Source organism: Olea europaea, unplaced genomic scaffold (assembly GCF_002742605.1).
Source record: "Olea europaea var. sylvestris unplaced genomic scaffold, O_europaea_v1 scaffold1137, whole genome shotgun sequence".
NCBI classification, from domain to species: domain Eukaryota; kingdom Viridiplantae; phylum Streptophyta; class Magnoliopsida; order Lamiales; family Oleaceae; genus Olea; species Olea europaea.
The window spans coordinates 302,270-314,345 of NW_019228757.1; the positions used below are offsets into that span (position 1 = coordinate 302,270).

The window sequence follows — 12,076 nt, forward strand, 5'->3', positions numbered from 1 at the left end:
AACTTTGATTTCATTAATATCAAAACAAGTTACAAAATGAGGGCTAAAGCCATTACAATGTATCCCTATTCTACTCAGGGGACTTCGGTCCCGGCCTCTGGAGGGGCTTCAGTATCTTCCTTGGCGACCCTGTCAGATCGACCTCCGATAGGCCCACCGAACTCCACTTCCAAAGAAGTTAAGTCCAGAGTAGGGTGGACCTTCCATAGGTGATCCAACATTGCCTGGGAATTCCATGAGGCCCAGAAGTTGGCAAAGTCATCGTACAGCTGATGCTCTTCAAAGTGGTCGATAAAGTTCTGCACTGTTGACTCCCCTACCGCCTTCACCTCGACCTTCAGAGATTCAATCTCCTTGGCCTGGACCTTCGCCCGTTGCCTCAACTCAACCTTCTCTTTGTTGGAGGCCTCCAGAGCCTCAGTGGCGAGCCGGTGGCGCTCATGAGCATGATCAACCCTCCTTGTCATAGCAGTTACTGGCACTCCACTTCATATAGCTCCTTCTTCAGCCTCTCTATCTCTGCATTGGACCTCGCCAGCTGGACCTCTGCTTCTTGCCTCGCCTCTGAGGCCTTTGCTTGGGCGGCTCGCACCGCATCCCCATAGTACAGTGCTTCCTCCAGGTGCTTAGCTAGATCTTCCTTCCTGGCGTCGAGGTCCTTGACCAAGCTCTGAAGTTGAACGCTCGTGCTCAGAGTCCGAGCGATGCAAGCACTGTTGGCAGCCACCAGGTCTTCGACAGTGCAGGAGGCTGTGTGGTCTTTCCACTCCTCAATCCAATACTTGTTATAGACCAGGGCAATGGCTGCTGTCTCCGGAGGCAAGACCTTTAACACCTCCCTCACCGACTCCTCTTTATTGGTGCCCAGAAAGTCCACCTCCTTCTCCGGGCTAGCCCTCTTCCTCCTCTGCTACCCCGGCACTTGTGTGACTGGGATGGTAGCAACCGGGGGGCGATCAGGGCAGCAGCAGTGGCAGCAGGGTCCGCTGTCCTCTCTTTTATAGCCACCCCGGTGGAGATTGTTATTTGACGAAGGATCGGGGCAGCCCTCGCCACTGTGGGCCCCTTCGACAAACTGGCAGACCTCTTTCCCTTTCTTTGGAGAGCTGCCTCTGGATCCTCTTCCTCCTCCTCCTCTGCCCCAGGCTGGAGCTGCTTGCTCGTAGCCACTAGGTCCTCCGTTTGCTTCTTATAAGCAGGGAAGAAGGTCTTTAGAGCCCTTGCCTCGACCATCATCCGCTGGATAGTTTTGAAGTCGAGCCTCACTGGCCTCTTCTTTTTAAAATTGTCTACAGCAAAATAAAATGGATTAGCACAAGTACAATGAGTTCAGAAACAAATTACAATAGATGCACTTCAGATTGTTACCTTGGGAGGCCATCAGTTTGTGCGTAACAAAGTAAATGTTCTTCCTGATGAGCTCGTTGTAAGACCTCCTCTTCAGCGAAAGCTGATAAACGATACAGATTATGTCGAACTCCTCGGCAGAAAGCTTGCACCAAGGAAGAATATCTGTAAGAATAACAAATAGTTAATTTTCGAGCTGATGAGAAACATAAAAAGTCACAAAGCTCAATACTCACTAAGTGTAGAATACTTTGTGAGGACTGTAAGAGGCGCCAGGGGGGCTCCCTCCATTTTATCCCATCTCCCTGAGGCGTAGCACCATGAGCTCTTCCATTCCTTGATGGAGCTCGGTAGATCGAGTACAAATAGAGTGTGGGAACCCCATGAAATCAGATAGTACCACCCCCTGGTCTTATCACCCCCCGCCGCTACCTTAGGGATATGCAAAGTTTGAAACACTGAGAATGGCATCTCTACCTCGAACGACGCCTCCTTCCATAACATCCATGACCCCACCATTTGGCTCTAAGAAATGGGGTTCAATTGGGTCGGGGCCAGGCCATAGGTCCTCAAGACATAGCAAAAGAAATGGTGGATCGGCAACCTAAGTCCAGCCCTAAAGAGCGCTTCGCTCACAGCTACACACCCCGGCCTAGGGTAATAGGCTCGCTCATCAGGCTCCGACAATATTAGGTCTACGCTATTAGGAATCCTATACTCTACTCTAAATCTACCCAGGTCGACCTCTCGTAACTTCGATGGGTAGTCAGAAGCCCCCCAATGTTCTAACATGTCTACTGGGCTATCAGGCCTCCGCCAGATGTTCTCCCCACTATTATGGCCTTAGCCACCTTACTAGACGTCGTCAATATAGGCTCATCCACCTGAACTACGCCCAGTTCCCTCCCCGAAGCGTTACTATTAGAAGCCATTCTTAGAATTCAAAAATAACGCGAAGAACTAGAAAAATACTTACTGAAATGAATGGGTTGGGGGTTTTCTACAGTCGAAAAATAACAGATGGCCCTCCGTACTCGTCGAAAACTGAGAATATCACCAGAAAATGCTCGAAACACGTCAAAAATTGCCAACAAATCTGAGAGCAATACGGATTCTGAGTTTACAAAGGTGAAAACGTTCGAATGGCACTAAGTCCCTTTTTTATAGGAGACCCCAGATGATCCCCACCGTTGAATTCAAACGATGTCCATCTAGATCGTTCATCTTGTTAAAAATCTGGATCGTTGAAATAAAATCCCAGATTTGATCAACGTCCAAGATCTTACGGTGCCCCTCATGCACGCATAAAACTCGTCGTCTCGAACAAGCAATAGTCATCAGCAATAAGTGGCTGCAGTAGCCTTTTTTCTAGGGATGGGCATCACATCCAATTGTCACCTTGAAAATACGTGACAGTTGTCACATCGATTAACGTCATAATAAGGCACTTCAGATCAGAGATAATCTGTCCCAATTCACCTCGGATGAATGCACTCCCCAGCTTTAAAAGCTTCGGCGCCATTGACGTGGAGTCTCCTGCGGGTCACCGCCTTGGTCGCACGACTCCTCAGCTTTGAACGGCGTTAGCCATCTCCCAACGCGTTGTCCCTTGTAGATCAGCGCACTGGTGGCAGATGAGCTCTTCACCTAGCTTTACAAAGCTTCGGCGCCACTGACGCGGAGTCCCCTGTGGGTCACCTCCTCGATCGCATGACTCCTCAACTTTGAAAGGCGTTAGCCATCTCCCAACACTTCGTCCAATGCGGGTCAGCACACGGTTGGAAGATGAGCTCTTCACCCAGCTTTATAAGCTTCGGTGCCACTGACGCGGGGTCCCCTATGGGTCACCGACTCTGTCACACGTTCCCTCAAGCTTTACGAAGTGCCTTTCCCAACGCGTCGTCCCATTTAGGTCGGAACATCGGTGGTGAATGTGCTATTCCCCCAGTGGAATCATCTCATACGACTCAGCGGAACATTGAAAGCTCGTCACTAAACAATAAATGATCGACCCAGAGGACGCCCCACCCACATCACCTCGGTTATCACTCTCCTCAACTGACAGGTGTTCGGCACATCTGCTCACTTCACCCTTTTACGCCAGCACCTCATCAAAATCCACAGTACTTACTTCAAGGCCGACATAAACAGTCGAGAAAACAAGTCCACCTATGATATGAATATTCATGTCTGAACTTGGGAGGACCACTGTTACACACCTAACCAATCCACTTCCACTTCGGCACTAAAACCACTTCGACACAAAGTCACATCACTCTCCAAAGCTCCACAAGTCTACTCGAAGTGGTTCCGGAGCGATACCAATTTCTGACGACCTCAACATGACGTGCTGCAAGGTGAATAGATCCAATGAAGCAATCGGAGTGTCCCTCAACGCTGAAGCGTTCCATAGATCTAGTTGACATGACACATCGACTTTATGTCAACTCAACTCAGAAGAACTAATTGCCCATCCACGCTAGAGGTGGCTGAGTGATGCTTATGAGCAGACGTTTCACACCGTCAGATATATCCCACATTCAATGGTGCTCTACACCTATAAATATCCAAGATTTGGCAAGAGACAAAGGTAATGAAAACTCTTATAACTTAGCTCTCCATACTAAGAAACATATATTCTCCTCCCCACTCTCTTGCATCACTAGAACACTGTTCCGACCACCCAACGCTGACTTGACCGTCGGAGTGTATGCGACCACCACCACCATCGCTGGTCCCGACTGTGTGCTTCTAACCGTGCGTTGTTATGCACAGGGAGGATTACATGAGTAGCTACCCGTTGGCCACGTGGGGGTCCAAGTATCGAGCTCAACAGTTCTAAACAAATATTGAATCGTGTTGAAGATGACATTTATGAATAGAAATGAACCTTCCTTGACATCTTAAAAGTTTCATTTGATATGGTTATTTTGGTGCCAAAATCAGGCTTAAAGATCCAAGCTGTAGTTTCGCCATCACTCTTTCTATTCTTTTTTTTTTTTTTAATTGTGCACATCTGAGACCTTCGATGGAAAAATAAATCCGGTTTGCAAAGCGAAGGAGTGCAATTTAAATTAATATTCGTGGCTTCTCTCTAGCAGTTTAGGCAGTTCAATTGCAATGCTGTGCATCATGTTCCAAAGCTTGAACTTTTATTATTATGGCACCTTAACTAATACTACTCTAAAGTACCTTGATATAGGAATAGAGAGTGGGGCAAGCAATACGTGCCACGGAAGAGGAATATGTTGTAACTTAAGTTCGAAACTTAAAATTGATTTTAATTTTCAGTTTTCCTTTATTTTAATATTCGAATTTAATAAAAAATTAAAAGTCATAATTATATATTTTAACTTACACTTTAATTGAATTTATTCTCATTAGTTGGGGGTTTAATATGTACCCTATAAAAAGGGTGGAGATTCTATAATTTGAACACAACATGAAAACACAATTTGAGATATTTGAATACAAAAATAGTCCATCTATGTTTTATATTATATTTCAATAGTTTTGATGATTCGATGAGAGGCCTGTTCTTTATTTTTCTATAGTCCTATCCATAAAAGGAGAATCGGCTCAAAGCTACATGAATTTTATTTTGGAGCCGTGTATTGCCAAAAATACCCACACGAAGGAGATGCAACAAGACTTTAGGACAACATCTTTAATTTGACTCCTAAAGCTTGCTTTTCCAACCCTCATCTTTCTTCTATGTTATTGTTGAAGTATATTTATTTATTCGATTATGTGAATTGATAATCAGTCTATACACAAATTACACATTTTTCCCAACAATCTAAAGTCGTGTTGTCTGATTTGTATGCACGATGATATTGCTTAGTGTACCGGCAAATTTGGATATTTAATTTGGAACTGTTAACCTTCAAGAATTTTGATGATAGAGACACAAAAGAATTTTATAATCTGGTAAGTACTTGAAGTAAATCGTCTAAAAGGAAAACATTGAGAAAGTAGAAAATATACTCTCCATTCTCGTGTCCTTTATTTTCTTATAGTTACAACGATTTATTTGCATATTATGCTATTATTTTTGCAAAAGAAATATTTTATCAATGGTTATGATGCACTCGATCCTTCAAAGTAACGTGATATACCGGTTCAGTTCATGTTTCACAGTCTACATTTTGAAATTTCAGAAATTCCTTAACAAATTGGTTACTTTAAATTCTGAAATTGAATGCCTAATGTAACCTAAAAAATTATTACAGATGAATTAAAAAATTTTGTTATTATTTTTGAAAAATCTTCCATTATTTTTTTTTTCTCTACCTAATTTGTTTCAAATATAGTTTACAAGTTGTTTAATTCCACAAGAAATCTATGAATGTCATACTTTTGTGGACTACACGAATTCCTTCAAAATTATAAGTTCCTACTACGCTATCCCATTGAGATCTTTTCACGGGTGCAAGTCTCACTAATTGTTAATTACATATACCAATATGATTCATCATTGTTTGTATCTCTATCGGGGTATTTCATGTTCCATATTATTTTTATATTTTTCTATATCTTTGTTAACCATATGTAGTACTATTTGGAATTGTGTGATTATTGCGAAAAATTGTTATTTTGTGCATAATTTATGCCTTTTGAATGCTTCATGTTCTTAGAGGCAAATTTAATCTGTGGTTGTAGTATATCTTAGTATGTATTGTTTTTAAATACGTAAAAAATAATAATAATAATAATAATAAATAAATAAATAAATTTGTCTTTTCAAAGTTTACAGATGTTGAAAAAAATGATATCCATAAAGTGAATCCTATTTTGGAAAATTCGATGAATATGTGGAGTAGAGATGAGGTTTGAAATTATAGTGGTGAGACGTCAAGCAAATTGGAATCTTTCCTCAAACTTGGTTAGAACATAGAGGATGATAAATAATGTTAGATGGAAGGAGTATTAGTATATGTAATTTAAGAAAATTTGCTAAATTAATATTTTACGAGAGGTTTAATTTCATAATTAATGTACACAAATAGTCCTAGTGTAACTCCTGTGATTGATAGCGATTTTAGTTTATTGAAATTTGTAACTATTAACATTATTGTGACGAAAATTATATTTTGGATACTTGATTAGAAGAAACATCAATGACAAGATGAAAAATGGTGCCAAACTATTTATTTACACTGCAAAATATTTGAGGAGCGATCCAACATATGTATTGTGTTGCTTGAAAATATAATGTGGAATAAATCGGGCCGTGAAGATAATTTTTATTTACATCAAAAAGAAGACTTGAAAGTAGATATTAGACATTTTTTTACATTTATTTTATGCACAATTGAAAGTAGATATTAGACATTTTTTTACATTTATTTTATATGCACAATTTTTTCCCTTTTATTTTTATAATCATTAATTTTACTTCGTCCCCATTTCTACACATTTTATGAAGTTTACAATTTTTATTAACTTTTTAACCACATATATTCCATCAAACTTCTATCAAAATTTATTAAAAATCTAATTTTTATTCTAAACAAACAAGGCTTCTAATAAATTTCTTCATCAGTACATAACAGTCGTTTACCTGTTAAAATCAGTTAACGATTCTGAAATACGTAGATTACTCTTACCAATATACCAACCATGCTAAAATGCTTTAACAAATGGCTCATGCTACATAGCCACATTTGTTGACACATCGGTTGACACAACACACTCACATGAGGAGGTCGGCATTATTTTATTGGCGCGGGACCCACACCTCGACTGTGAGAGGTGTGTCAACATTTGTGTCAACAAATGTGGTCATTTGGCTTAATTCTTAACAAATAGACATCTAAACTACAAACTCACAATCATGTTACAACTGCATAATCCTATTACATTTACAACTGCATAATCCTATTACATTAAAAAACAATACAAGTCTAACACATTAAAATCATACTTGCTAACACTCAAGTAACATCATTAGTGGCACTTTCACTAATAGAAGAATCACTTGAACTGTTCGAGTCCCGGGAGATTGTATTTTGACAAGTCTTTCTATTATGCCCGTACTCCTTGCATCTCGAGCATCTGCCCTTAGTAGTTTTCTTGGGATTCCTTCGTTTCCTTGGTCTACCAGACCGTCGTCTCCATTTTGGGGGTAAAATTATTCTATCTTTGATCTCGTCTGGAACAACCCAACAGGATTCATTCCCTAAAGGATGAACGGTAGCTGCATATGATGCAGACAATGCCTCCTTTTTATAATAACCAGAGCAATAGTCGTATGCACTCAATTTGCACATATTTATCGCAGCCAAAGCATGGGAGCATGGTAATTGATCGACTTGAAACTCCCTACAGACACAAGTCTTTGACTCCAAGTTTACAACAAATGACCGCGCTTCTGGGTCCAAAACATGAAACTCATGACTGTTCGCAGGGTGAACCTATCAAATAGAATTTGTATGCATCATTAGCATATAAGTATAGGAGCATGTTTGGCTAAGCTTCAGAAGTTAAAAGAAAATAAGTTAGGTTTTGAATAAATAACTTATTTTAAGCTTAGCCAAATATGATATTCACAACCATTATTATCTAAAACAAGAGTTAAAACGATAATATTTCTTACCGTCATTGATAATGACAATACATTCTGTTCCCTTAGTCGATCTTCTGCTACAGTTGCAAGCATTGTGGATGTAGATTCAGCTGCACTGCGACGTTCAGAAAACCATCTTTGCACCATTGACATCAACCACTCGATCAAACGGGTGATTGGCATATCCTTTGCCTGAACATCGGTTACATTTATTGATCTGGCTATATCAGTTGTCATTATTGAATACCGAAGGCCACTAAAAAAAGCTCGTGACCATTTTTCATACCCTGCTTGTCCTTGAAGGTATGCACGGATGCTCGGGTTCACTATATCGAGGTTGTTCATATAAAATTCAAATTCCTCCATAAGGTATGTTCGGGAAGCATTGTAAAAATATGTAGGCATTTCTTTCCCTGCCTTTCTAAAATTTACCTTCAGATTGTTTAACAAATGATGTGTGCATATACCATGATCTGCATTTGGATATACTTTCTCAATAGCTTTACAAATGCTTTTGTCGAAGTTTGAAATTATAACCAACTCTTCACGATCAGCAATTGCTTCCTTCAACTTGACAAAGAACCACTCCCATGCAGCAGCATCCTCTGGATCTCCAATCCCAAAAGCTAAGGGAAAAATTTGTTCATTACCATCCTTAGCACAAGCAGTGAACAATGTCCCACCGTATTTAAGCTTCAAGAAATTGCCATCTACAAGAATTACAGGTCTACAATGTTGCCAACCTTGAATGGAGGCGGCCAAGCACATAAAGAAGTACCTGTAACGATTATCATAAAAGTACACAAATCATTTTTAACATTGACCAAATATCATTACCAATATGAACAAATGTAATATTTTTAAACACACTTGAATTTATTGTTTTCTTCTGTCTCCAAGGCAACAACTGATCCAGGATTCATTTTGTTTAACATGTATGTGTACTTTGCCAATGAGTAGTAAGCTTCCTCGTATGAACCCCGCAAACTCTCTAATGCACATTCTCTAGCTCGCCAAGCCCTTTCGTAGGTTATTGTCACTCCATAAGTTTGACGCATTTCATTAATGATGTCATGAGGTTTAATGCTAGAACATGAACGTAATTGGTATTTTCTCTTCACGCATTCCCCTACGACGCAGCTACTAGCTTGACGATGATCACCTTGAACAGTTTCCGGTGAGCAAGTGTGGCTTGCATCATACCTTTTAACCACAAATCTATCATTTCGTTCAAGCTTGGTCGCACGTACTGTCCACTTACATTTGGGATCGACACAAACCACGTGCAATACTCTCCTTGTGGATCTTTTTACCTTAAACTGAAAATGATTCCTAATGGCAAGCATGCCAAGTTGTTTCTTTAATACTTCTTTGCTCGGGTAAATATTTTTTACTCGCAACACAGTAGGCAAGACCTCGGTGATCATATCTCTAACATTTTCAGATTCATCAATCATTCTAAGGTCTTCATCGGAATCTAAGGTTTCAATTTGACCTTCAGCGGATCTTTCTTCAACAGATATTTGAGCATTTGAAAGACCATTTATGACAGATAGCTCAACATTATTATCTGTGATCTGTCTCCTATAGTTTGCTTCATTTTGCAGATCGGCAGTAGCAATAAGCTCAGCTAGATGTTGTAAGGCGTTATTACCTTCAGCCTTCATATCATAAGGAACATCATCAACTGTAATCTCGAGTGACATATTGCAAGGCGCTTGATCATTTAATTGTGGATCAGGGTGGATCTCATGAGGTGGACTTTGAATTTTTGCATGTGATAAGTGATTATTGTCCTCTGTAGCTAGTGGCAAAATCTCCTCCATCGGCCCATTCTTAATCTCAAGACAAATGGGAAAGCTATTGAGTTGAGCATCTCTCTCTTTCAAATTCAAGTAAAAGAAAACATCACGATCATGTGATATTTCGATGGGTGAGCTTCCAACTTCAGCTATATACTTCATTCGTATTGTTTGTGATAAAGGCCCCAAACCCAATGCATCATACAATATCTCCAACAATCCAACATATGATGTTCCAAGAGGAACCAATACCCCAGTCATCTCATGGTCAACATATATATTATTTTCATCCCATCGTCCATTATACTTTACAAAAACAGGAACCCCATCCATACCTGTGGTTCAACTAAAATGAAAATTTTATCCAAATTAAAAAAAATAAATAAAAAGACACACAGATCAAGGTCATTATAGTCATGACTATTACAAATACGAGACTTTCACCAATTCAATTAACAATAATTTTACAGCCACAGGTCATGTTAACATATCATCACAATTTTAGCACTCAAATAATACATCCTAACAAGTTCAAGAACAAGCATGATCACTATTTACCATACACCTGTTTTCATGCAAAACAAAAATTAGTAAAAATATTTACAGGGAACCAACAGTTATGACTAACCAAAATTTACACCTCCTCCGTCTCCCACTCACTGAGATAACAATCATTTTAATAAATCACCAATCACAGATCAACACAGTTTTATTTCTCATGAACACAACCCAAGCAGTAAATTCAGAAAATTATCAAGAGGATTATTTCAATGATTAAAAAGTTTCCATTTGGAACAAAAACTAAACAACTTGTGCAAGGAAACTCCAAAGATTTGTCAAATACCTCTAAGAAGCTACCTCTTAGAGGGGATATTTGGATCAACACCCAACGATGTCAATGACCAAATTTAAGATAAATCAGGCCCATCTGGTTTCAAGTCCTGACATGACACGTTCATGAAAATTGTGCACGTATCAGGCGGAAAAATTGAATCCAACCTGCAGACGAGAGGCTGTCAAAGACTAAATTTAAATAAATAAATGTGACCCCTTCTCTAACAGCTTAAGTTATTGTTAACAAATAAATGCTCCAAACACCTAAGTACCAGATACTAATTGCTTTACTAAAAATCCAATATTTTGTAGTGCTGCAATAATTTCCCATCAGGTAAAACCAGGGGCGGAGCCACCTTGACCTGGGGTCTATTGGGGCAACTTCCCGCACAGGATTTTGGTCTTGGGTATTTCACCTATTACACTTGAGGGGCGGCCAGTTTTTAAGGCGAGGAGAAAACCATAAACAACAGCATCAAAAATTCAATAGAAAGTTGTGGAAAAAATCACTGTTACTAGAGGAAGATAGCATCAAGAGACAAAAATTCTGAACAAATAAATAAATTATAAGGATTTGAGTTGAAATTAAATCATTCACAACAATCAGATCGAGAGCGATTTCAACATATAAAGCCCGTTTGTACACTAATAATAATCCGATACTACCTTCCAGCTTTGTTGATGAAGAAATTGAGTAGAGATCACTGCTGCAGAAGATAAATTGGTGCCAAACGGGTGATGAATATATCCCTTTTTCCCTCTCCCCCGATATTTTAGCGTTATTCCGATGAAGAAAACTTCAGTTGCTTTTTCCCGTTGCTCTAAGAATAAGACTTGAACGTGCATAGGTTATAGTTGGGCCTCATATTCGAAGCCCAAGCTTGTTTTTCTAGACAACAAAATTATCAAAAATTATTCACTCAAATAATAAGCTATCAGGTAAAGAAATTTTTCATTCAACTTCATTTTTCAGAAAATCTAGAGTCGAATATTTAACTTTTAATTTTAACAAAGTTAAGTGGTTAATACAAAATTCTTAGATTAGATATTTAGGGATCTAATAATTCAAAAATTTCAAAAATTTTGCTTATAATTTTATTATATTTTTTATACTATTTCCAAAATTAGAGTAAATGTAGACGATATGTTCTCTTTTTTTCTTTTGCTTATCACGATAAAAAAAATAAAAAAAATAGATGATTAGTATTTTTTAATCAGATATTTAGGAATTTAGTTAGTTAAAAAATTTTAGAATTTTTTTATATAGTTCTCTTTTCATTCTTGACACTGTTCCCAAATTATAGGAATTAAAATAAATTTTTTTTATCTCGATATGGACATTGGAGAGCATGAATTGTCACAATTTGTACTGAGAATAAAATATCAGTATCTTTCAATTTATATAGTCGAAGGGCCACCAAATTCGTAGTTAATACTCTGCAGCATAGGAGTGATACCATTCATATAAGCCATAATGTTATTATGTAATAAACCTACCATAGAATCTAATGACTTAAAGTAAAGT

At 38.7% G+C, this 12,076-nt stretch overlaps 1 protein-coding gene across 6 annotated transcripts; it reads right to left on the bottom strand.

Moving 5' to 3' along the window:
• Positions 1-6,933: 6,933 nt before the first annotated feature.
• On the bottom strand, positions 6,934-11,381 carry LOC111373509. Of its 6 annotated transcripts, none has more exons than XM_022996043.1 (5): positions 11,218-11,381; positions 10,576-10,716; positions 8,786-10,052; positions 7,946-8,693; positions 6,934-7,763 (listed from the first exon to the last, which is right to left on the bottom strand). In XM_022996043.1, the coding sequence occupies exons 3-5, from the start codon at positions 10,048-10,050 to the stop codon at positions 7,284-7,286; spliced, it is 2,493 nt and encodes an 830-aa protein (XP_022851811.1). In that variant the 5' UTR covers positions 10,051-10,052; positions 10,576-10,716; positions 11,218-11,381; the 3' UTR covers positions 6,934-7,283. The 6 variants fall into 6 exon arrangements, with proteins under 6 accessions (XP_022851811.1, XP_022851810.1, XP_022851808.1 ...); XM_022996042.1 differs by having other exon boundaries at positions 8,786-10,063; XM_022996040.1 differs by having other exon boundaries at positions 10,562-10,716.
• Between the last annotated feature and the right edge of the window lie 695 nt (positions 11,382-12,076).

Excerpts from the sequence above, each read along its gene's own strand:
- LOC111373509 (XM_022996045.1), bottom strand. The coding sequence starts at position 10,050 with ATGGATGGGGTTCCTGTTTTTGTAAAGTATAATGGACGATGGGATGAA. Across the intron at positions 8,694-8,785 it reads GAAGAAAACAATAAATTCAA|GTACTTCTTTATGTGCTTGG; the intron begins GTGTGTTTAAAA and ends TAATCGTTACAG. Across the intron at positions 7,764-7,945 it reads TATTGTCATTATCAATGACG|GTTCACCCTGCGAACAGTCA; the intron begins GTAAGAAATATT and ends TCTATTTGATAG.